This window comes from Bubalus kerabau, chromosome 4 (genome assembly GCF_029407905.1).
Source record: "Bubalus kerabau isolate K-KA32 ecotype Philippines breed swamp buffalo chromosome 4, PCC_UOA_SB_1v2, whole genome shotgun sequence".
NCBI lineage: Eukaryota > Metazoa > Chordata > Mammalia > Artiodactyla > Bovidae > Bubalus > Bubalus kerabau.
Window position 1 is genome coordinate 9,283,485 of NC_073627.1, and position 25,199 is coordinate 9,308,683.

The 25,199-nt window shown below is 41.2% G+C and overlaps 1 protein-coding gene across 2 annotated transcripts in view; it reads left to right on the plus strand.

Annotated features, from left to right (window-relative positions):
• Positions 1–24,027, plus strand: part of MFSD11 (major facilitator superfamily domain containing 11) — a 29,382-nt gene extending 5,355 nt beyond the window's left edge. For both annotated transcript variants that reach the window (XM_055575221.1, XM_055575222.1), the window contains 8 exons: positions 2,590–2,648; positions 3,184–3,328; positions 7,877–7,917; positions 14,600–14,665; positions 16,157–16,282; positions 19,289–19,463; positions 20,431–20,566; positions 21,101–24,027. In XM_055575221.1, the coding sequence (XP_055431196.1) occupies positions 2,590–2,648; positions 3,184–3,328; positions 7,877–7,917; positions 14,600–14,665; positions 16,157–16,282; positions 19,289–19,463; positions 20,431–20,566; positions 21,101–21,265 (913 nt within the window). In that variant the 3' untranslated portion in view covers positions 21,266–24,027. The remainder of the gene's footprint in view (positions 1–2,589; positions 2,649–3,183; positions 3,329–7,876; positions 7,918–14,599; positions 14,666–16,156; positions 16,283–19,288; positions 19,464–20,430; positions 20,567–21,100) is intronic.
• Positions 24,028–25,199: the final 1,172 nt, after the last annotated feature.

Sequence of the window (25,199 nt, forward strand, 5' to 3'; positions counted from 1 at the left end):
CTGTTAACAATTAAATTTTCAAACAGAGACTAACTCTATGGACACTGAAGGGTACGGCATGTTATATATTTCCACAGTAAAAAGCAACAACAGGCATGCTTGCTATCATGGAATCTGTCCTGAGGATTTACCCTCATATCCTAAATGCCTAAAATTTTGGCTTTGGTAAGGCTTAACCAAAAAAAGAAATGCAAAGAGGCAAAATGGTTGTCTCAGGAGGTCTTACAAATAGCTGAGAAAAGAAGAGAAGCTAAAGGCAAAGGAGAAGAGGAAAGATAGGGCCATTTGAATGCAAGTTCCAAAGAATATCAAGGAGAGATAAGAAAGCCTTCCTCAGTGATCAGTGCAAAGAAATAGAGGAAAACAATAGAATGGGAAAGACTAGAAAATTAGAGATACCAAGGGAGCATTTCTTTGCAGAGATGGGCACAATAAAGGACAGAAATGGTATGGACCTAACAGAAGCAGAAGATATTAAGAAGAGGCGGCAAGAATATACAGAAGAACAATACAAAAAAGATCTTCATGACCCAGATAACGACAATGGTGTGATCACTCACCTAGAGCCAGACATACTGGAATATGAAGTCAGGTGGGCCTTAGGAAGCATTACCAGCACCCATCTCACACACTAGCAAAGTAATGCTCAAAATTCTCCAAGCCAGGCTTCAACAGTACATGAACCATGAACTCCCAGATGTTCAAGCTGGATTTAGAAAAGGCAGAGGAACCAGAGATCAAATTGCCAGCATCTGTTGGGTCATCAAAAAAGCAAGAGAGTTCCAGAAAAACATCTACTACTGCTTTATTGACTATGCGAAAGCTTTTGTGTGGATCACAACAAACTGGAAAATTCTTAATGAGATGGAAATACTAGACCACCTGACCTGTCTCTTGAGAAATCTGTATGCAGGTCAAGAAGCAACAGTTAGAACTGGACATGGAACAACAGACTGGTTCCACATCAGGAAAGGAGTACGTCAAGGCTGCATACTGTCACCCTGCTTATTTAACTTATATACAGAGAAATCCTGGACTGGATGAAGCACAAGCTGGAATCAAGATTGCTGGGAGAAATATCAGTAACCTCAGATATGCAGATGACACCACCTTTATGGCAGAAAGCGAAGAAGAACTGACGAGCCTCTTGATGAAAGTGAAAGAGCACAGTGAAAAAGTTGGCTTAAAACTCAGCATTCAGAAAACTAAGATCATGGCATTCAGTCCCATCACTTCATGGCAAATAGATGGGGAAACAGTGGAATCAGAAACTTTATTTTTTTGGTCTCCAAAATCACTGCAGATGGTGACTGCAGCCATGAAATGAAAAGATGCTTGCTCCTTGGAGGAAAAGCTATGACCAATCTAAACAGCATATTAAAAAGCAGAGAAATTACTTTGCCAATGAAGGTCCGTCTAGTCAAAGCTATGGTTTTTCTAGTAGTCATGCATGAATGTGAGAGTTAGACCAAAAAGAAAGCTGAGTGCTGTAGAATTGATGCTTTTGAACTGTGTAGAAGTTCAAAGAATTGATGCTTTTGAACTGTGGAGAAGACTCTTGAGAGCCCTTTGAGCTGCAGGGAGATCTGACCAGTCCATCCTAAAGAAAATCAGTCCTGAATATTCATTGGAAGGACTGATACTGAAGCTGAAACTCCAATACTTTGGCCACCTGATGCAAAGAACTGACTCACTGGGAAAGATCGAAGGCAGGAGGAGAAGGGAACAACAGAGGATGAGGTGGTTGAAAGGCATCACTAACTCTATGGACAGAAGTTTGAGTAAACTCCAGGAGTTGGTGATGGACAGGGAAGCTTGGCATGCTGCAGTCTGTGGAGTTGCAAAGAGCTGGACACGACTGAGCGACTAAACTGAACTGAAGGCTTAACAAATATGAATATCGTTTTAAGGGTTGTATAGTAAGAAACTGGAGTGTAAGTGAATGATTTTTTCCCTGTTGCTATTCAGTCACTCAGTCCTGTCTGACTTTTGTGACCCCAAGGAATGTAGCCCTGCCAGTCTCCTCTGTCCATGGGATTTCCCAGGTAAGAATACAACAAAGGAGTGGGTTGCCATTTCCTTTTCCAGGGGATCTTCCCAACCCAGGGATAGAATCTGCGTCTCCTCCATTGGCAGGTAGATTCTTTACCACTGAGCCATCAGGGAAGCCCGATTTTTTTTCCTAGGAAAGTGCTAAATAAAGTATTTGATTAGATGCAGATAACTAAATCATTGATCTTTTCACCAGTTCTTTAAAATACAGAATTTTAGAGGTAGAGTAAACTTGTTTTCTGGGTGTCATTCCAGACTCCAATACATCACATGTTTCAAAGTGAGTCAGGTCTTTGGAAGCCGGTTCTGAATCAGGTTGCTGTCATGTGGAAGGAGACTGAGTTCCCTCTGGGTCAGTTGAGTTTTTCAGAAAGAGGGTGAAGTTGATACTTTTAAATGACTTAGGGCAGGTAGATAACTTCGTTATGTAGGCCTCTCTCTCTCTTTTTTTTTTAACAAGGAATGGAAAAATTATTTTAAAGCCCATAAATATGAAAATAACTTCCCAACATCCTCTCCCTCCTTTTCTTCCCCCAGCTTGTTCTTTGGAAATCTCTACATATATTTTGCTTGGCAAGGGAAAACTCAGATATCAGGTTTGTTTTATTCACTGTGCTTTATTCAGATACGTTCTAAGCGAAATAGCAGTTCCATGAAAATTCCCAGTATGCTTGGTTCAGATTGTCCTAGTGAACGTTGGTACTCTTAAGTCCTCTCAGATTTTTGCTTTTAATATCTTCCCTTGGATTATATTATTATACTAGGATTTATAGCTTATGACTGCGCTTCAAGTAGGATCTCAAAGTGTGGGAGAAGGTTGTGCATGTGTGGGTAGACTAATCAGTTGTCAAAAGAGTTTTTAATTCAGTTGTTTTGTCTATACTCTGATTAAAAGAATATGATTAAGTTCTTATGCTGTTTTTCTTTTGGCTTATTAGTATTTCTCTAACTGAAAGACAGAGGTGGATGTATCCTATTTATCTCTTTGTCCTAGGTTTTTACTGATGCAGTAAAATAAAATTAGTGATAAAGTATGTAAATAGTTATAAACAAAATACTGAACATGATACTGACTCTGGAATTGTTTGTGTGGCTAGTGCTATCTACTTTCATCTTTGTTTTTCTCCCTAGAGAGTGACCGAAGAACAGTGTTTATCGCCCTAACGGTGATTAGCCTTGTGGGAACAGTACTTTTCTTTCTCATTCGGAAACCAGATTCTGAAAATGTCCTGGGAGAAGATGAATCTTCTGATGACCAGGACTTGGACATCAACGAGTAAGAAGTTGGAAACATTCCTTTCTGTTTTAAGCTATATTTTGAATAGATACAGTCTAGAAATTACAAACCTGTTATAGGCCTAACTGATATCCAGTATTGGGCAGACATGAGGGGAAAGTTTTAAAGCAAATAAGCAGAGAAAGAAGATAAAAGGAGCTGTCAGGGAGGAAGAAGGGAAAGTAAGATAGACAGAGGTGGGGGAGGTAGCTAAAAGGTTTGTGGAGGGATTTTATTTTATTTTTTTTTATTTTTTTATTTTTTTATTTTTTAATTTAATTTTATTTTTAAACTTTACATAACTGTATTAGATTTGCCAAATATCAAAATGAATCCGCCACAGGTATACATGTGTTCCCCATCCTGAACCCTCCTCCCTCCTCCCTCCCCATTCCATCCCTCTGGGTCGTCCCAGTGCACCAGCCCCAAGCATCCAGCATCGTGCATCGAACCTGGACTGGCATCTCATTTCATACATGATATTTTACATGTTTCAATGCCATTCTCCCAAATCTTCCCACCCTCTCCCTCTCCCACAGAGTCCATAAGACTGTTCTATACATCAGTGTCTCTTTTGCTGTCTCGTACACAGGGTTATTGTTACCATCTTTCTAAATTCCATATATATGCGTTAGTATATTGTATTGGTGTTTTTCTTTCTGGCTTACTTCACTCTGTATAATAGGCTCCAGTTTCATCCACCTCATTAGAACTGATTCAAATGTATTCTTTTTAATGGCTGAATAATACTCCATTGTGTATATGTACCACAGCTTTCTTATCCATTCATCTGCTGATGGACATCTAGGTTGCTTCCATGTCCTGGCTATTATAAACAGTGCTGCAATGAACATTGGGGTACTCGTGTCTCTTTCCCTTCTGGTTTTCTCAGTGTGTATGCCCAGCAGTGGGATTGCTGGATCATAAGGCATGTCTATTTCCAGTTTTTTAAGGAATCTCCACACTGTTCTCCATAGTGGCTGTACTAGTTTGCATTCCCACCAACAGTGTAAGAGGGTTCCCTTTTCTTGTGGAGGGATTTTAGTCTCATCCCAGGTCACTTCCTGTATGACCCTGGACAGTACCAATGTTCCCCTGACTTTCTCTGGGCCTCAATTTCCTCCTTCAGTTCAGCAGACATCTTCTGTGTTTTAATGTGTGAGGATATAGGCTCAAAGTTAAATAGAAAATAGTCCTCAGTCACTTTCTTGGATCCAGGCTTAAAATTTTCTGATCATGTGGTACAAGTGAGTGGCAAGGCCACCAGCAGTCGTCATAGATTAGCCGTGGTTACATCCACACTCTGGATTTTGCACTAACCTGTGATGGTAGTTTCCACTGACATAATCCCTGCACGGAAATAAGTTCCTAGTCCTGTTTTTCTAAAAACTGTGAATAACCTTGAGCATATTTCTTATGTATTTGGCTGTGCTGGGTCTTAGTTGCAGTATGTGAAATCTTAGCTGAAGCATGCAGGATTTTTAGTTGCAGCATGCAGGGATTTTTAGTTGTGGCATGCAAGATTTTTTAGGTTCTTTAGTTGTGGCATGTGGGATCTAGTTTCCTGACCAGGGATTGAACCCAGGCCCTTTGCACTGGGGGCATGGAGTCTTAGCCATTGGACCACCAGGGAAGTCCCATTTATTATTACTTTTTTTTTTTTTTTTAACAAAAGTTTATTTTTAAATGTACAGCAGGCTCTAAAACAACACTTCATTCTAGCTATAGGTGGCAACAGATGTTATAGCTGGAAATCCAGATGTTTAGACAGGAATGGAATCAAGGGCCTTTATTTCCTCAGGCACAAGGAACAGCTTTGCTTTTTAATAGATTTCTTAATTCCACTTGTGGCCAGGCGGCCATTCCCCGAGACCTCTTCTTTCCGTTTCTGGTTGAATGTCTTATCTTCCTCATCCATCCCCTCGGCCTGGTTCTTGGGCTGCTTCAGTGGCTGCTGGTTGCCATCTTCAAGGCCAGACATGGTGCCTTCTGCCCCTTTCCCAGGTCCTGCCACTGAAAGCAGGGGCCTGTTTAAGTTGTAAGTAAAACTGTCTAAAACCTTGCAGGTGATTTCTCTGCAGATCATCATCTAGATTTGAAGAAAGGGGAATAAGAAGTCTTTACCACTCTTGTGCTATGTGAATTGATAAATTGTGAAGCTTGCCTTATAGAATTTTATCTGTTGTTAAAAATTTTGCATTGAACTTTCTGTGCTTCCTTTTTAAAGCCCCAAAAGGGCATAAAATTCTCCAGTCACAGGATCATTAAGCATTCAGAATTTGCACTGTTCCAAGCAAAAGAGAGGTGTTTATATGAGTATACATATGTATATATATCACATATTTTTAAAAGCATAAACCAATGGATATTGGAGAAGTGGTCTCCAAAGATGAATGACACAAACTTAACAAAAATTCAACATTCATTCAGCAAATGTTAGGGACTGTGAATACAAATACAGTCCATCCCTGTGTTCATGGAACTTCGTTGCTAGACAAGGGATCATGTACCTGTCATAAGGTCAGTGCTGAGTGGTTCTGCTCCACCTTGTAGATCTTTCTCTCTTCCTGAATTGTCTTCCCAATCTTGAAACTTCTATGTCTTTATTCTATAAAGAGCACCATGCATGCAACAGCCATCTTCCAAAAGGTAGGAAAGAAGTAATGAGCAAGACAGTGCTCATTCTTCTTATGCAACTTAGTTGTAGACGGGCTGGTAGTCACCATGCATGTTAAGAAAACAGCAGAGTGAGTTCTACTAGACAGTAAGAGAGGGGGAGGTGGTGGAGAGCTGGGTGGTGAGAAGGTGTGAAGATCAGCTGATGTCTGTTGCAACAAAGGCCAGGTGTGGAAGGGAGTGTGATGGCTACCGGAGGGCCTGCGGGATGCACACAGTGCAAGTAGGAGCATCTGCAGCGGACAGAGAGATGACTGCATCAGGATATGGCGGGAGTTTGGATTTTGTTCTTGGTGTGATCAGAAGGCACTGAGGACATGCGTGGGGTCTGACTTTAAAGGTACCATAAAGTGGAGTCCACTCTGAATGATTTACAGCAGAGTACTAGCTGAGTTGATTATAATTCAATAGTCTATAGCCTACAAATCAGTTCCTACTTATTTGGGGCCTGGAGTGTGAAATAGTATATCTACCCTGGTGGCTCTGTGGTAATGAATCCACCTGCCAAGCAGGAGGCGCAGGTTCAATCCCTGGGTTGGGAAGATCCCCTGGAGAAGGCAATGGCAACCTGCTCCAGTATTCTTGCCTGGGAAATCACAAAGGAGCCTGGCAGGCTACAGTCCATGGGGTCACAAAGTGTTGGACACGACTGAGCGGCTAAAACACCACCACCACCCGATCTTATCCAAGTGCCAGGTGAGGGTAGTATCATTAAATGGAGTCTACAGAGTATTCGCTTCCAGGGATGGCATGAGGTGTGGGTTTTTTTTTTTTTTTTTTTTAATTTAATTTATTTTTAATTGAAGGATAGTTGCTTTACAGCATTGTTTTGGCTTCTGTCATGCATCAGCATGAATCAGCCATAGGTATACATATGTCCCCTCCCTCTTGAGCCTCCCTCAGGCTTGAGTTTTTATGGTGGGGGAAAATGTTTTCCTATTGGTTAAAACATATTACCTTTTTTGTGTCAGTAATTTAAGTCACCTGCTCTCCTTTAGGTTTTTTCTTTCGGATTGTTTGTAAATGATATCTTTTCAAGATCTGGGAGTAGACTTGGCTGATAGGATAAGAAGTGTAATTTCTTACAGACTCTCTTACCATGACCTGCAAACACTTACCCTTAAGTTACTGTATCTCGTTTCCTTCTCACAGGTAAGTGATAGTGGCCCTGTTTTATAAATGAGAAAGCAAAAGAGAAATGAAGCCACTTGTCTAAAACCACACAACTAATAAGTGGCAAAGCAGGACTCCGCCTCGAAGCCCACGTTTTTAACCAGTCGGTGATACTGCGCCCAAACCCATATAGCCGTTGATGGTGTTGCTTTTAACACTGAAGAACCACAGAGTAATTTTTTACGTAGTTGGAGTGGTGGAAAATTGAGCCCTCATGATTTGCTTTTACAGTTTAGAAACAGCAAGGTAGAGGAGATTTTTGTCCTGCCTGAAGTATCATTTCTTTCTTTCCTTTTAAAATTTTTTTCCTTTTTTTGTCTGGGTTGGGTGTTTGTACAGCTTGCGGGCTTTCTCTGGTTGTGGCTAGGGCTTTTCATTGCAGTGCATGGGATTTTCTTGACAGGCTGTAGAGCGTACAGAGAAGTACCATTTCTGAAAAAAGACATGCATGACTCTGTGTCATAAATTTAATGTGAGAGAATCATGTTCTGTGGTTAATAAAGAGCCAACCAAGTAGCACTTTTCCCACAGTCTCTGAAGCAAGGACACCTTGGAGCAGGGAGCATTGAGGCCACTGAAGTGTTTACCAGACCACATAGAGCACAGAGCTTTTACAGACTTAAATGAAAATGTGATCGTTTTTTGGTTTCTTCTCTTTTTCAGTTTTCTGGGGAAAACTTTTTTCTTTTTATCTTTCAGGTCTCCCCAGAGCAACATGACAAAGGCAGTAGATGCATTTAGTAAGTATTTTCTGTATCTGAAGTGCAGGAACTGTTCAGGAATAACTTTCCCCCTTTCTCTGGTAGCTTTGCATTGACAATACCCCAGTATTTTCACATTTCTAGGTATACTGCTCTGAAATCCGCTTGTCTTCTCAATAAGTATCTCTAACATGAGGCCTGTGAGGGATGGAGAATAATTCAGTGCCCTACCTGAGTGCGTGTGTGAGGGAGGTCTGAGGAGGAGGAGGCAGAGGTTTAGGAGTTTATAGGAGGAAGTGAGGACACAGACCATTTCTTCAAGCATTGCTTGTCACTCCTTAGATAGACCAGAGGCTCGGGTGACCCCGTAACATGTAAAACCAATCATCCTCATCTGTTGAGGGCTCTTCCTGGCTAAACCTCTTAATGTGTTTTATTTTGTTCTCACGACAAATCTGTGAGTATCATATAATACATATATATCACTATCTCCATTTTATAGAAAAGAAAACTGAGGCTTTGGCAAAATTATTTACTCAAGGTCAAACAAGGAATTTCCTTCTTGTTATGAGAGACCTAGAAAGACATATTGGCTTCTTTGGTGAACATGAAGTCAGGCAAAGGGAGGGTGATGACCTTCAGGCTTATGGGCTGGTTCATCCACCTTCAGTAAGACTTGATGCAGCCTCTGTGCTCTGAAACCCCCCCGCTGTCCCGGATGTCTCTTAATAGTAACCAGATTCAGGATGTACTTTCTAGATAGTTGTATCAGCTTTGCCTCAACTTCTCTGTAAAATGAGACACTAACACAGTGAGGGCCTCACGCTTTTTATCACGGAGCTGGTTGGTTACCTAGTGTAGAGTTTGGTAGTAATAGGATATTGGGCTGTTAGGTTTGAATGGGGAGAAGGAAGGGAGCAGCTAAAAAAGATAAGACATATAAGGTGTCCCAGGGCAAGAAAATTTAAATTTGGGCAATGGTTCCTGGCAGTTGGGGAGCAATGTGAAGTTAGGAGGTGGCAATGAAGCCAAAGGCAAAGAGAAAGGAAAAAGAGTGTCCAGGCTTTAATTTGCTTGTGCGCCAATGTTTCATTTATTACTTAATCATGATATTCCTTCAGTTGATGCTGTAGTAGGTATTGAGTAGAAAGGATTCCTGCTTATTTAAAGGCACTTAAGTTCGTCAGCTCAATGTATATGTTTAATGCAATTCTAGAAAATTTCAATGAGGATTTTTAAATTTATTTTTTGGTCCTGATAAAAGGTTCCTCTGGAAGAATAAACATCTGTCAATAGCCAACAAAATTCTCAAAAAGAACTTTCCCTAGTGAATATCAAAACCTACTATGAATTCATTTGAAAACACTGGAATACAGGCAGCACTGGAACCGAAGTCTGGATGCAGGTCTGCATTCATAAAGGAGCGTGGAATACTGTAACAGAGCCTTAAAGCAAGGCCAGACAGCCGGCTGCATGGGAGAAGTGTGAACTCGTACTTCGCGTCTTATACTAAAATTCTATGTAGATTAAATGTAAAAATGAAACCATAATAGTAACTGTAAGAAATTAATTTGGTAGAGGAAAGCCTTTCACAGTTCTGTCAAACAGTAAGGGGAAAGTATGTTCTTTTTTACCTAAAATATAAAATTTTGATCTCTCACAGTAATCAAATGAAATAAAAATAGCAGGGAAAATATTTACAGTATATGATAAAGGGTTATGAACCAATAAGAAAGGCATGCATTAGAACTGTGGTGTTGGAGAGAAGACTCTTGAGAGTCCCTTGGACTGCACAGAGATCAAACCAGTCAGTCCAAAGGAAATCAGTCCTGAATAGTCATTGGAAGGACTGATGCTGAAGGTGAAACTCCAATACTTTGGCCACATGATGTAAAGAACTGACTCATTGGAAAAGACCCTGATGCTGGGAAAGCTTGAAGGCAGGAGAAGAAGGGGATGACAGAGGATGAGATGGTTGGAAGGCATCACTGACTTGATGGACCTGAGTTGAAGCAAGCTCTGGGAGTTGGTGACGGACAGGGAAGCCTGGCATGCTGCAGTCCATGGGGTTGCAAAGAATCAGACACAACTGAGCAACTGAACTGAAGAAAGGCATAAGAAAAAAGTTATAAACAAAGGAAAGTTATTAAATCTATAAGAAATGCAAATTAATAAGTTTTTTATTAAATTTCCAAAGATAAATAATTCTCAGTATATAGGCTGTAGGTACTTAAATACATAAGACCACATTCTTAAGAATATAGTCCTTGTATTACTTTCTGAAGATAGATTTATTAGTAAGAATCAAAAGCCTTAAAAATGTTTATCCCTTTACTCCAACAATTCCACTAATAGGATTATCCTCAGGAAGTAAGAATTTTCCCCAAGATTTAGTTACTATTTATATTAGTGAGAAATAGAAATAATTTAAATATTCAAGTACAAAGCAGCTATCCAATAGATTAGTGCAGCCATTAAAATGATTACTACAAATGTTAGAAAATGTTTGCTTTGTTATATGAAAATAAATTGTAAAACAGTGTAAATAGTGAAATTTCTTTTTAAAAAGCATAAAGCCTGGAAGGAGACTCATTAAGGTGTTAGATTATGGTTATTTTCCTTAATAGAATATTGAGATGTAATTCACATAGTATACAGTCCACCCACTTATATAATTCAGTGGTTTTTAGTATATTCAGAGAGTTGTGCAGATATCACCATAATCAATTTTAGAACCTATTCAGGTAGTTACTGGTCTAGTGGTTAGGATTCAGTACACATGTGGCCAAAATTAAAAAAAAAAAAAAATTAGAACCTAATGATCACCCCCAAAAGAATGTCTACGACCATCAGCAGTCAGTTCCCATTTTCTTCCCATTAGTAATCACTTTCCATTTCCTCTCCCAACCCCAACCCCAGCCCTAGTTATCCAGTAATCTATTTTCTGTCTACAGATTTGCCTATAACTGGACATTTTGTATAAGTGGAATCATAGGACTAGTTGGCTTCTGTGACTGGATTCTTAGCATCAGTTTTTGTGTGGACATTGTTTTCAGATTTCTCGGCTGTATACCCGGGGTAGTGGGCTTGCTGGGCTCTGGTGTCTCTGTGTTAAATCTTTTAGGAGCTACCAGGTTGTTTTCCAAAGTGGCGGTACCATTTTACATTCCCACCGGCAATGGACGAAGGTTCCAATTTCTCCACGTTCTAGAGTTATCTTTTTGATTATAGCTATCCTACTAGCCCCTGATGCTTCAGACAATAAAGATTCTGCCTGCAATGTGGGAGCCCCGGGTTTGATCCTTGGGTCGAGAAGATCGCCTGGAGAAGGAAATGGCAACCCACTCCAGTATTCTTGCCTGGAGAATTCCATGGACAGAGGAGCCTGGCGGGTTATAGTCCAGAGGGTCGCAAAAGTTGGACACGACTGAGCGACTAACACTATCCTAGTAGGTGTAAAGTGGTTTTTTGTGGCTTTGATTTGCATTTCCCCAATATCTAAGATGTTGATCATATTTTCATATGTTTATGGGCATTTCATCTCTTCTTTGGAGAAATTTCTGCTCAGATCTTTTGCTCATTTTTTAATTGGGTTATTTGTATTATTATTATTATTATTATTTTGGCCACACCGTGTGACTTGTTCCCCGACCAGGGATTAAACCCCAGCCCTCAGAATTGGAAGTGCTGAGTCTTAACCAGTGAACTGCCAGGGAATTCCTCGTCTTTTTGTTATTGAGTTATAAGAGTTCTTTATATATTATAGGTGAAAGTCCCTTATATATATAATTTACAAATATTTTCTTCCATTCTTTAAGTTGATTTTTCTCATTTTCTTGGTAGTATCTTTTGAATCTTAGAATTTTAAAATTTTTTATTAAGTCTGATTTATCTACTTTATCTTCTGTTGTTTGTGCTTTTGGTGTCCTAGGAAGACTCCAAGTCACAAAGATTTATTCCTGTATTTTTTTTGTAAGAATTTTATAGTTTTAGCTTTTACATTTTGTTCTGTGATCCATTTGAGTCAAGTTTTATGGATGTTGTGATGTAGGACTCCAGCATCATTCTTCTGCATGAGATCAGTCATTCTAGCACCATTTGCTAGAAATACTATTCTTTCTCCCATTGAATTGTGTTGGCACCCTTGTTAAAAACCAAATGACTGTGAATGTAGGAGTTTATTTCTCAATATGCCTGTTCTTATGGCAGTACCATGCTGTGTTGATAATTGTAAATTTTGAGTCTTCATTTTTGTTCTTTTTCAAGATTATTTTGGCTGTTATCAGTCCTTTGAATTTACATATGAATTTTAGGATCAGTTTGTCAATTTCCTCAAATGAATTATATTGGCTTTTTTTTGATAAATGATTTTTTTTTTTTTTTAGAAGTTTTAGGTTCACAGCAAAATTGTCAATATACAGAGATTTCCCATACATGTCCTGCCCTCACCTGCGTAACCTTCCCCGTTATTGTTGTCCCTCATCATTGTGGTACTTTTGTTAACAACTGATGAACGTATAGTGACACAGCATCATTATCTAGAGTCTGTTGTTTACATTAGGGTTCCCTTTTGGTGGTGTACATTTTATAGGTTTGGACAAATGTATGAGGACATGAATTCACCATATAGGATCATACTAGGTTATTTTTCTTTTTAGGTTATGTTTTAAAATTTCCTTTTGTTAGCTAAATCTTCTGATTACTCAAAAGCAAATATGCTTTGCTGATATGATTTTTCTAATTAAAAATATTGTTTTAAACTTTATTAATCAAGTATTTTTTTCTGGAAGTATATGAAAATGATTGGTGAAAATATCTGACTGATTTTCAGTTCAGTTCAGTCGCTCAGTTGTGTCCCACTCTTTGCGACCCCAAGAATCGCAGCACGCCAGGCCTCTCTGTCCATCACCAACTCCCGGAGTTCACTTAGACTCCTGTCCATCGAGTCAGTGATGTCATCCAGCCATCTCATCCTCTGTCGTTCCCTTCTCCTCCTGCCCCCAATCCCTCCCAGCATCAGAGTCTTTTACAATGAGTCAACTCTTCACATGAGGTGGCCAAAGTACTGGAGTTTCAGCTTTAGCATCATTCCTTCCAAAGAACACCCAGGGCTGATCTCCTCTAGGATGGACTGGTTGGACCTCCTTGCAGTCCAAGGGACTCTCAAGAGTCTTCTCCAACACCACAGTTCAAAAGCATCAATTCTTCAGTGCTCAGTCTTCTTCACAGTCCTAGTCTCACTTTATTTTAGTGAAATTCAAGAAAAAAGCTATCCTCTTGTATATAGAGAAATTCAGGACAGTGTCTGTGACTGATGTGTTTCCTAGTCATCCACTGAGTAGGAACTGAAATCTGGATCCACCATTAGTTTAGGATCCTAGATAAGTGGCCTTAAGTTATGAAATGTGAGCAGGTTCAAAGTTAAAATGTGCAGCGTTTAGAAATGCATTTTCCATTGTAGATTTCAACGAAGTTAAACAATAAAAATTAAAAATTAAAGGGATCAGAAACAAATGAGCAGAACTAAGGTTTCAGTCCTCAGATCCAGAGACTGAGAATCTCAGGAAGTGGTGGTATCCCAGCTTGGGGTGGTCAAAAACCTCTGGGCTGATTCTGACCTTGAGTCCAGCCTTAACGCTGCCCTGGGAAAGTTGCTTAGGGAAGTTAGCACTCTGCCAACTGTTGAGTCCCTAACCTTTAATCAAGTCTGTTGGAATAGTCTGTTGTTTTGTTCTGTTTCTTTTCTCTGTTTCACGTTTTCTTTGTTTTCATGAGAGCTGGAAAAGGTGTTAGAGAAAACACAACTCTAGAATATATTTAAACAGTTGAAATCAACATTTTACTTATAGGGCAGGTTTAGTTCATATGTTAAGCATTTTAATCTGAATCATTAACCTGTGTCCCAGTGTCTGTTTACTGGCATTATTGACAACAAGTAATAATGAATTGGTTGAATGAATATTTTAGAATTTTTGTTCGGTTGATTAAAATCTAGTTCAGTTCAGTTCAGTCGCTCAGTTGTCTCCGACTCTTTGCGACCCCATGAATTGCAGCACTCCAGGCCTCCCTGTCTATCACCAACTCTGGGAGTTCACTCAGACTGAAGTCCATCAAGTTGGTGATGCCATCCAGCCATCTCATCCTCTGTCATCCCCTTTTCCTCCTGCCTCCAGTGCCTCCCAGCATCAGAGTCTTTTCCAATAAGTCAACTCTTCGCATGAGGTGACCAAAGTATTGGAGTTTCAGCTTTAGCATCATTCCTTACAAAGAACACCCAGGACTGATCTCCTTTAGAATGGACTGGTTGGATCTCCTTGCAGTCCAAGGGACTCTCAAGAGTCTTCTCCAACACCACAGTTCAAAAGCATCAATTCTTCGGGGCTCAGCTTTCTTCGAAGTCCAACTCTCACATCCATACATGACTGCTGGAAAAACCATAGCCTTAACTAGACGGACCTTTGTTGGCAAAGTAATGTCTCTGCTTTTGACTGTGCTGTCTGTCTTGGTCATAACTTTCCTTCCAAGGAGTAAGCGTCTTTTAATTTCATGGCTGCAGTCACCATCTGCAGTGATTTTGGAGCCCAAAAAAAGTCTGACACTGTTTCCACTGTTTCCCCATCTATTTCCCATGAAGTGATGGGACCAGATGCCATGATCTTAGTTTTCTGAATGTTGAGCTTTAAGTACTCCTAATTTTTTTTTCTTTTTTTTTTTTTTGCAGAAAAGTCTCTGAAGTTATGTGTCACCAAGGAGATGCTCCTTCTTAGCGTTACAACTGCTTATACAGGTAATGGAGTTAATTACCGTGTTGGTTTTCTGTAACTGCGTACTGACAGTAAGTGTCGAAAACAATAACTGTGTTACTTTCTCACAATTCTGTACATGGACCTGTCTCAGCGAAATGGTTTTTCTGATGGTCTCAGTTGGGGTCTCTTGTGGTTCTTTAAGTTATAGTGCTAAAACTTCCAAGGTAGTTTAATTTGCACGTTTAAAGGGGTCTAATGCAAGCTGGATCTCACCTCTCTCCATGTCTCAGCATTTGCGTGACCCCTTCCCATGTTGGTGAAAGCAAATCACAGGGCCAGCCTAAATACCACCTAGGGGAGGGTTCTGTACAAGGGATTGAAAAGCAGGAGGCTTGATTCATCTCAACCGGTGATTTTAGGACAAAATGGAGCACTACAGAAAATAATCATGAGTAAATCTTTGCAACATGAGTATGAATTAAGATAATTTTCAATAAAACAGAATGAATTCTGTGGCTTCCAGTGATAATGTGATGTGGTAATAGGTGAAGTAGGCTTAGGTCTTAAGGAAATCTGTTTCCTTGTCAAAAGTTGCTCTGATATGTCAATTATTACTTTTGCCTTTACAGTTGACCCTTGAACAGTGAAGGGATGGATTAGGTGTGCTGACCTCCCCTGTGATCAGAAATCTTTGTGTGACTTTAGTCAGCCCTTTGTATCTGTGCTTCCTGGTCTGCACAATTGACCAACTGTGGATTCTGTAGTACTACAGGGGCCTGCACAGTTCAAACTTTATTTGTTCAAGGTTCAACTCTCTGTGCCTCATAGGTATAGGTAGAAACATCTTATTTTTAGGTCAAAGGGTGGTGTCAAAACATCTTCAAAATTCAGGTAAGATTTTGTGACATTAAGGAATCAGGTCTTCTACTGATTTGCTCTAATTTTTTACCCAAATTTTAAAAATTTCTTTTCCTAGAAAACATGTTTAATTAAAACTTTTTCCTTTAAGCAAAAGTAGATAGTAGGTATTAGTCTTGCCACCATATGTTCCTGTTCCCTTGGAAAGCTATTAATAAGGATAATGAGTACTTTAGTGTCTCTGTTACAAGTTTATGTTAATTATGTCCTCTGTCCACCCCCTTTTTGTGCAGAGTGACTGTTTTAACATAAGGCTGTCTTTGCTTATTTGAGTTGTATATTCTAATCTGAAATATGTGACAATTGCCATCTTGTGGCTAATTCCTTTTCATCAGTTATGTCACGTGGAGTAGCATTTCAGTCTGAGTGAATTTTGTTTTATACATGCATAGCTCAAATACTACAAGACTTGAAGACATGAAGAAAAAACCAGGAAAGGTAGACTGTGTTTTTTCAGTACAAAATCCAGTGCTTTGTTATCTGCAGTTGGTTTACTCTAAGGATGTAGAGACTTGAATGCAGAGAGCTGATTATGGGACTTGAGTATCTGGATTTTGGTACCCATGGCAGATACTGAAGGACAACTGTAATTTAAATCTGACTCTTTTCTAAAGGTCTGGAACTGACTTTCTTCTCTGGTGTATATGGAACCTGTATTGGCGCTATAAATAAATTTGGAACAGAAGAGAAAAGCCTCATTGGACTTTCTGGCATTTTCATCGGCATTGGAGAAATTCTAGGTTGGTTTAAAAAAAAAATTTGCATTAAATCAGTTTGTTACAGTTATAATGGAAATTTTAAGTATATTTCACTTCTCTGTCCTTGGATTTCTGTTTCTTTGCTTATTTTTATCCACATGGGTATGTCTGGTTTTTCTTTTATTATCACTGTTCTAAAACTAAATTATAAAACTTTTGCCAAGTAATTCAAGACAAAGCCATAAGTAAGAAAACAAAGATTTTTGTTTCCCAGATTTTCCTCTTAAAATACTTAGGGAAGGTGTATTAGAATCCCTGAATTTCTTGTTCTCTGGATCTCTGACACCAGTTGTATGTCCAGCAGTACAGTTCAACTCTGACACTAACTCCTAGGGTTAGCAGCAGACCACACAGGTTCAAGGATACAATCCTGCAAGGCCAACCTCACTTCAGACGCCAGTCCAAGTCCTGAGTCCCCAGGCCACCTTCACTTCTGTCCAGCTTGGCTATACATTCAAGGGTTCCTACAACACCCCTGGGAAATGCTATGAAAGGAAAGTGAAAATGAAGTTGCTCAGTCGTGTCTGACTCGTTGCAACCCCATGGACTATAGCATACAAGGCTCCTCTGTCCATGGGATTTTCCAGGCAAGGGTACTGGAGTGGGTTGCCATTTCCTTCTCCAGAGGGAAATGCTATACTTACTGTTAAAGTTTATTTAATAAAGGATGCAGATGAACAGCCAGATGAAGAGCTACTTAGGGCAAAGCCCAGAAGGACCGCTGGTGTAGGAACCTCCATCCCCTTGGAGTCTAGGATGTGGTACCCTCCCGACACATGATGGAGTCATCGCAGGAAGCTCTCCCAAACCTGTTGTGTGGGGATTTTTATGCACATCTCATCATGGTGGATTAAATCATGGCAGACTCAATCTCTAGCCCCTCTCCTCTCCCCTGAGATGGGGGGTGGGGCTGAACATTCTAGTTTTCTAATCAAGACTGGGTCCTGGCAACCAGCCTCCATCTTGACTGGAGCCACCCCCGCAGTCCTTCAGGGGTCAGCATTAACTCGGGTGTGGTTGGAAGGGGTTAGTTAAGATAACTAGAGACACTCCTTTCACTGAGGAAATTCCTAGGGTTTCAGGAGCTCTATGCCAGGAAGCGGGGAGAGGAGACAGGCTAAGACCACACCTCTGTTTTGATTATGCCACCAGTCACTCCTGCAGTGGTGATCCATGCAGCAGTGGATGCTGTGTAGCGTGTGAGGAGCTTCCCAAAACTTTCTGTGCCTCCATTGTATGAACAAAACATGGAGCTTATATTTTTGGGGAAGAACACATGCAATAAAAAATATCTGAAACTTAGAATGTCAAAATGATAAGCACTATAGAGAAAGGACGGAGAAGGTAATGGCACCCCACTCCAGTACTCTTGCCTGGAAAATCCCATGTATGGAGGAGCCTGGTGGGCTGCAGTCCATGGGGTCGCTAAAGAGTCAGATGCGACTGAGCAACTTCACTTTCACTTTTCATTTTCATGCATTGGAGAAGGAAATGGCAACCCACTCCAGTGTTCTTGCCTGGAGAATCCCAGGGACAGGGGAGCCTGGTGGGCTGCCGTCCATGGGGTCACACAGAGTCGGACACGACTGAAGTGACTTAGCAGCAGCATGGACAAAGGAGGGTGGGGGGGGGGTTGGTGTATTTTTTTGTTCCCTATAATTAATTTTAGAACATTTTCATTGCCTTTTTCCAGGCAACTGCTAATCTACTTCCTCTGTAGATTTATTCTGGGGACATCTCATGTGAATGGAATCATACAATCTGTATTTTTCTGTTGTCCCTGGCTTCTTTTACTTAACACAGTGTTTGCAGGGTTTTTTCATGGTGTATCATGTATCAGTACTTCATTTCTTTTTTCTTTTTTACTTCATTCCTCTTTATTACTAAATATTTAGTCACGTGGATCTACCACATTTTTATTCATCCATTCATCGTGTCATGGACATTTGGGTTGTTTTTGCTTTTTGCCCATTATGAATAATGCTGCTGTGAACACTAAACCTAGGACTGAAATCACTGGGTCGGGTGATAACTCTGTGTTTGACTGATTTGTCTAATGACAGGTCCTATTTTCCTGTTCCTTTGCATGCCTGGTAATGTGGATACTAGCCATTGTGAACTTCACCTTGTTGGGTGTGGGATGACTTTTATATTCCTGTTCCTGTTCTTGAGCTTTGTTCTTGGATGCGGTTCATTTACTTGGAAACAGTGTGACTTTTTGAGTCTTGCTTTTAAAGTGTGTTGGATGGAACCAGAGCAGTGCTCAGAGGAGGGCTAATTATCTCTCTCCCCCAAGGGAAGACCCTTTTGTGAATACCCAGTGAATAATAAGATTTCCGGTCTGGCTGGTGGGACCAGGTACTCTTCCCAGCCCAGGTTAGGGCACTAATGCCACTAATCCTTTTGGAAAGTTCTTTCTGATCTCTGCTACTCACATCCTGTGCTGATCAGCTCTCCTTTTTGATGCCCTGTTTTGGAAACTCAGGCACCTTGGTCTCCCCAGCCCCTGAGCTCTGTCTCTGACTCAGGGAGGCTGTGGGCTTCCTCCTGCCTTCCCTCCCCTTCTGCCCCTCTTCCCGGTCTCCTTCCCCTGTCCTCCCCGCTCTGCTTCCGCCTTCCCCCTTTCCGAAGCCCCCGGCCTCTCGGTCAGCTGGGGCAGGTGTGGGCCTCGCCTCATTCGTTCCCTGTCTCTCTGAGATCACTGCCCTTTGTCACCTGAGAATCTGTGTCTTCAAAACCGTTGTGCCATATTTTTGGTTTTTTTTTTTTTTTTTAGACTGGGGGTAAATTCAGTTCCTGTTATTCCATCTTACCTAGAAGTCTGTCCTGATTTTTATAATTTCCTTTGTTTCAACAGTTATTTTGTATATTCGTGCTTGCTTTCTTTATTTTATTAAATTCACTATTTGTCCATTTATATTTTCAAAACTAAGTTTTTGATATGTTAACTTGGCCTTGGATTTTTTTGTTTGTTCATTGATCTTATAGGTGGAAGCCTCTTTGGCCTGCTGAGCAAGAATAATCGTTTTGGTAGGAATCCAGTTGTGCTGTTGGGCATCCTGGTGCATTTTGTAGCTTTTTATTTAATATTCCTCAACATGCCTGGGGATGCCCCCATTGCTCCTGTTGAAGGCACTGACAGCAGCGCTTACATCACACCCAGGTACCGTGGCCGCCCTTCTCTAGTAAGTTACATCACACCCAGGTACCGTGGCCGCCCTTCTCTAGTAAGTTACATCACACCCAGGTACCGTGGCCGCCCTTCTCTAGTAAGTTACATCACACCCAGGTACCGTGGCCGCCCTCCTCTAGTAAGTTACATCACACCCAGGTACCGTGGCCGCCCTTCTCTAGTAAGTTACATCACACCCAGGTACCGTGGCTGCCCTTCTCTAGTAAGTTACATCACACCCAGGTACCGTGGCTGCCCTTCTCTAGTAAGTTAAGGAAGGGCAGGGGGTAAAGGATGGCTTGGAATTTAGAATGGAGCAGTTAGTCCTTTTCTGTAAGTCTGTTACAAGGTCATTTGTCATGTGTTAATGGAGCCAGAATGAGTTTGAATAGAAATCCATAGAGAATATCAAGTTATTTTTGTGATTGTTGGTTTTAACCTTTCTCCCCACTAAATCTTTTTCTTGATCTGTGAAGGATCATGTAAGTGTCTGATTTGAATTTTTTATCTCTGCCTTTTGAGCATTGAAATCTCTAGAAGTTTGGGCTTCAGGGAAGAGCAGTGAGGAATGAGGGGTGATGTGTCTGCTGGGCCGGCCGCCCAGCCCTTTCACAGTGCTTATGGGAGCTTTGCGGGTGTCACTTTACTGCACTCAACCCTCGGATTCATTGTCAACGGAGGCGTTTATGTCTGGATCCACAAGCCAAGGGCAGCCCCATCCCAGACACACTGTTTGCTTCCCTGATGGTTAATAGACTAGAGTTTGCTAGACTGTGAAGGTGACAGCATTTGAGCATAAGTTCTTTGTAAATTCCATGTTTATTCATTCTTGTTTCATAAACTTGTTTAAATTGGAGAGTAAAATGTTTTTGTGGGTGAGTTGCTATTACATTTTAAACAACTCTAACAAATATTATTATTATTAATGCTCACTCTCAATTAATTTTATTTTAATCAGCAAAGAAATTGCCATCTTCTGCAGCTTCCTGTTGGGTCTTGGAGACAGCTGCTTCAATACCCAGCTGCTTAGTATTTTAGGTTTTCTCTATTCTGAAGACAGCGCCCCGGCTTTTGCCGTCTTTAAATTTGTGCAGGTAAATTCTTCTTTAAACTGTGTTTAAAAGCGGGTCTTTTTGAAGTGCTGTAACTTCATTTTCTTAATGTTTCTTAAATAAAAGTCTAGGAGATCCTTTAAAAGGATTTCTGATCAGAATAAGGAGACAATAAGTACAGTGATCTTTTTTGTCCCATCACTTATATAAGAGATTTTACATTCCGGCCTCTGCAGCTCAGACTTCTTTCAGTAGATACTAGAGTTGATGGTGTTCACAGGTAACAAGTGTGCTTCTCACTGTGCATGCACGTAATTTTATCACTCCAGTTTTTTTTTTTTTTTTAACAAAATACTATTTTAAATAGCAGACTGTAGCTCACTTGATTATTCCCAGCTCTCAGTGGGACTTGATGGTGCGTGTCTGTGAGCTAGTGACTAAGGAGGTGCCCTCTAGATGCAGAAAGAGCAGGGAGCAGTGACAAGAAGCCTTGGGTCCAAGCTGTGGGGTTCGTTGTGGAGTCGGCTGGGTCACCTGTGCATGTTTCACGATCTGTTTTGTCTTCTTTATTCTTAGTCCATTTGCGCAGCCGTGGCATTTTTCTACAGTAACTACCTTCTCCTTCATTGGCAACTCCTGGTCATGGTGATATTTGGGTTTTTTGGAACTGTCTCCTTCTTCACTGTGGAGTGGGAAGCTGCTGCCATTGTAGCCCGGGGCTCTGACTACCGAAGTATTTGAAGAAGGGTGCCAGTGAGAGGAGGCCGCTTCTTCAGACCCTCGGCTGAGCGGCAGGGCCAGGCAGAGGAGGCCACTTCTTCAGACCCTCGGCTGAGCGGCAGGGCCAGGCAGGGGAGGCCGCTCTCATCTTCACCATACCTTGGAGGCTGTTAGGATGAAAACTCCGAGATCTAAGACTGCTAAATCTGCCAGAGTTGGTATTCAGGTTTACAAATATTGTTTAAAAAGTAGTGAAATAAGGGAACTTGTCCTGTCAGTCATGATGTTCGAAGATGTTGTTTTTCAGTTCATCTGTCTCACGTTCCTTATGATCATGTTGTAAATGTAAATGTTTTCTTCTGCCCCCTGTTCTCGTTGAGAGATCATGCTTTGATTGAAACTACTAGGCCATATGTGTATGAAGACTCGTATGTCATGTGAAGACTCCTAGGTGTGTGGCTGTGTGTTACTATGTAGTAACAGGGAGCATGTGCCACCCCATGTGTGTCTGGGAATGATGTCTAAGTAAATCATGTAACACTGAAATGGAATCTTTGAAAAGATTTGCACATTTTTGATAGTTTTTCTTGTAGTTCATAGCAAGAGGGGTACTAATCAAGTATTATGAAATGAGGTAAAAATTGTCTTAAGTTTTAAAAATAGGGATCTTACATTTGTAAATGAACAGAAACACACTTAAGAAAAAAATACACATTTATTGATGGAGGCTTTTGCTAGTAATTTTTCTAGAGGATGCAGTGCATAAAAAACAAACAAACCCAGAACACGTGGTGAAGTCTAAGCTGTGGCGGCAGGCTGTTGTCACTAAGAAGCACCATTCCATATGCATGTCTGGGAATGGAGTCTTAACTGTTTGGGGGAGATGTTTAGAATGGAAATGTTAACTTTAATCCATAAGAGCTTTAAACAGTTATTTTAATTGAGATATAATTCAGAAATCATAAAATTCATCATTGTAAAGTATACAGTTTAGTGGCATTTCAGTACATGCACAAGATTATATAGCTATCACTACTGTCTTTTCCAGAACGTTTTCATCACCCCGAAAGAACCTCCCATGCCTACTAGTAGTCATTCCCCATTCTCTTGCCTGGCACCGGTGGTCAGTAATCCGTTTCCTGTCTCTGTGGATTTGCTTCTTCTGGATATTCCCTATCGATGGGAAAGCTCACTTTTAAAATTGAAAATTAACTGAACAAATCAAGAGTTTTATGGCAAAGTAGATTTAATCAAGAAGACAAACAATATTTTGCTTTCCATTATTTTTTAAAACCTGCTTAGAAATTTAAGGAGTGTGAGTTTTAGACTTGATGGCAATTGCAGGGAATTGTGGTTAGCTGGAACCCTTAGAGAAATTGCATTTGTATGGAACACTAAACTCTTTTGCTCCAAGTTGTAAAACTGTGGTTTTCTTTCTTGAAGTTGAGATAAACTCAGTTGATAGTTGATTTTATATAAATTGTAAATGCTGTTTCAGAATTAATGCAAATGAATTTATTATCTCTTTAAGCACATTATTGTCTACTCAGATGTATTTGTTTTCTATCACTGTATTACAGATTACTCCAAAACTTAGCCATTTCCCTGGTGGTTCAGATAGTAAAGAATCTGCCTGTAGTGCAGGAGACCTGCGTTTGATCCCTGTGTCGGGAAGATCTCCTGGAGAAGGGAATGGCTACCCACTCCAGTATTGTTACTTGGGAGAATTCCATGGACAGGAGCCTGGCAGGCTATAGTCCATGGGGTCACAAAGTCAGACGTGACTGAGCAACTAACAGTTTTTTTCACTAAGCACATTATTGTTTACCCAGATGTATTTGTTTGCTATCTCCGAATGACATATTACCCCAAAACTCAACCACTTAAGACCTACGTATTCTCTCATAGTTTCTGCGGGGCTAAGTCTTGGCATGGCTGAACCAGGCCCTCCAGCCAGCTCAGGGTCTGTCACAAGGCTGCAGCCAAGGTGTGACCCGGAGGAGGACCTGCTTCTCTCAGCTTAGTCTCATCCTTGGCAGGAGTCGGTTCCTCACAGGCTGTTGGACTGAGAGTCTTAGTTTCTCACGGCTGTCCTCATCAAAGAAAGCAAGTGAGAAAAGCCAGAGGGAAGTGCCAGCAAGTCATAAATCACTGTTTTTTATCGCTTAATCTTGAAAGTGACATCTCATCACTTTTGCTGTATTCTCTTTACTAGATTCAAGTTACTAGTTACCGGCCACACTCACGGAAGGGGGTGGGGGTTACACCAGGGAGTGACTAGAACCGGGATCCCCAGGACTGTCTCGCAAGGCTGCCTGTCTCACGTTCAGCTGGGAACTGGGCCCTGCATTCCCGTGTTCCTCACTCTGCCCGGCTCGGGCTTCCTTTGCTTATGATAGGTCTGTAGAATTAGGTTGCAGAGGTTCAGTAGCCTCTGTTAATACTACTGAGTGCATTCTCCCAGGGCAGCCACAGCCTCTTATCACGACTGGTAGGATTCCTGGTAACTGCTTTCACAAGGGAAAAGAGAGTGAGGGGAGTGTGTCAGGAACATGACTTCTGGGCTGCCTCCCTCCTGTTGTTATGTGTGATGTTCTTCACCTTAAGTTCTGTACTCACATTTTGTGTTTGGGTGGGTTTCGTTTTGTTTTTTTACTCAGTCTTTATGTCTATAAATAGTGTTGGCCTTGGTGGGCTCTTTATTTGACTGATAACAGCTCGTTTGAATTTGTATCATTATTTGAATTTGAAATGTATGAAATAAAGAATTTAATTTTTACGCTTGTCTTATGTACTCTGTCAAATAATTTATGCTTCTGGGTAAGTCAGTCTTCACTTTGTCTCACATGGGTGTGTGTGTGTGTGTAAGTATGAATGTGCTGTTCTTTTGCTGCAGATTTCTGTATATTGAAATTTGGCTTAGCCCTGGAGCAACCTTTATTGAGTCACAACTGTTTTACTCTGTGTGAAGGCATCCCCCCACCCACCTCTTCTGCCCTATACCCGAAGGCTTGAATACCTTAAAACCTAGGCTTTGGCTGTTGACACTGAGGCTTGCTTTCCTCTGGGAGTTAAGTTCTCAAAATACAAAAAAAAGTTGCCAATTAAAAAAATGAAGTGAGGACATAAGAGAAACTGAATCCTTGGTAGGAATGTAAAATGGTGCTGCCTTTATGGAAAACAGTAATGTAGTTCCTAAAAAATGTCAAACTAGAATCACCGTCTGATCCACCAATTTCATGTTTGGGTATGTACCCCAAAGAACTGAAGAAAAACTTGAGGAGGTATTTGTACAGTTATGCTTGTAGCAGCATTGCTCACAATGGCCAAAAGGTGAGGACCCATGTCCATCGGTAGGTGAATGGATAGACAGAGTGTGACCTATACATGCAACAGTATGCTGCCTGCTGCTGTCACGGGGCTCCCCTGGTGACTCAGCAGTAAAGAATGGCGACCAAAGGAGAAGGGGCGGCAGAGGATGAGATGGTTAGATAGCATCTCCAACTCAATGAACTTGAGCAAACTTGGGGAGATAACGATCTGCTGGAGGAGGGCTTGGCAACCCACACCAGGATTCTTGCCTGGGAAATCCCATGGACAGAAGAGCCTGGCGGGCTACAGTCCATAGGCTTGCAAAGAGCTGTCTGTACATGAAGCTACAGCACGCACGCATTGGGAGACAGTGGAGGGGAGCCAGGCGGCGGCAGTCCATGGGGTTGCAAAGACTCGAACATGACTTAGTGACTGAACAAGAACTGTAACAGGAGCACAGCCGGTGGCCCAGAGGGCGGGGTCAAGGGTCCTGTTCAGTCAGCTTCGCCAGGGTCTCTGGGCCCTCCAGGCCTTCTGGTCTCAGGGTGGGCAAGTGTGCCGGGGGCCCAGGGAAAGGCTGAGGGCTGGGTCTCAAGAGCTCCAAGGCCCTCCTCATGGCCGCCTGCAGGCCAGGCCCAGGCCT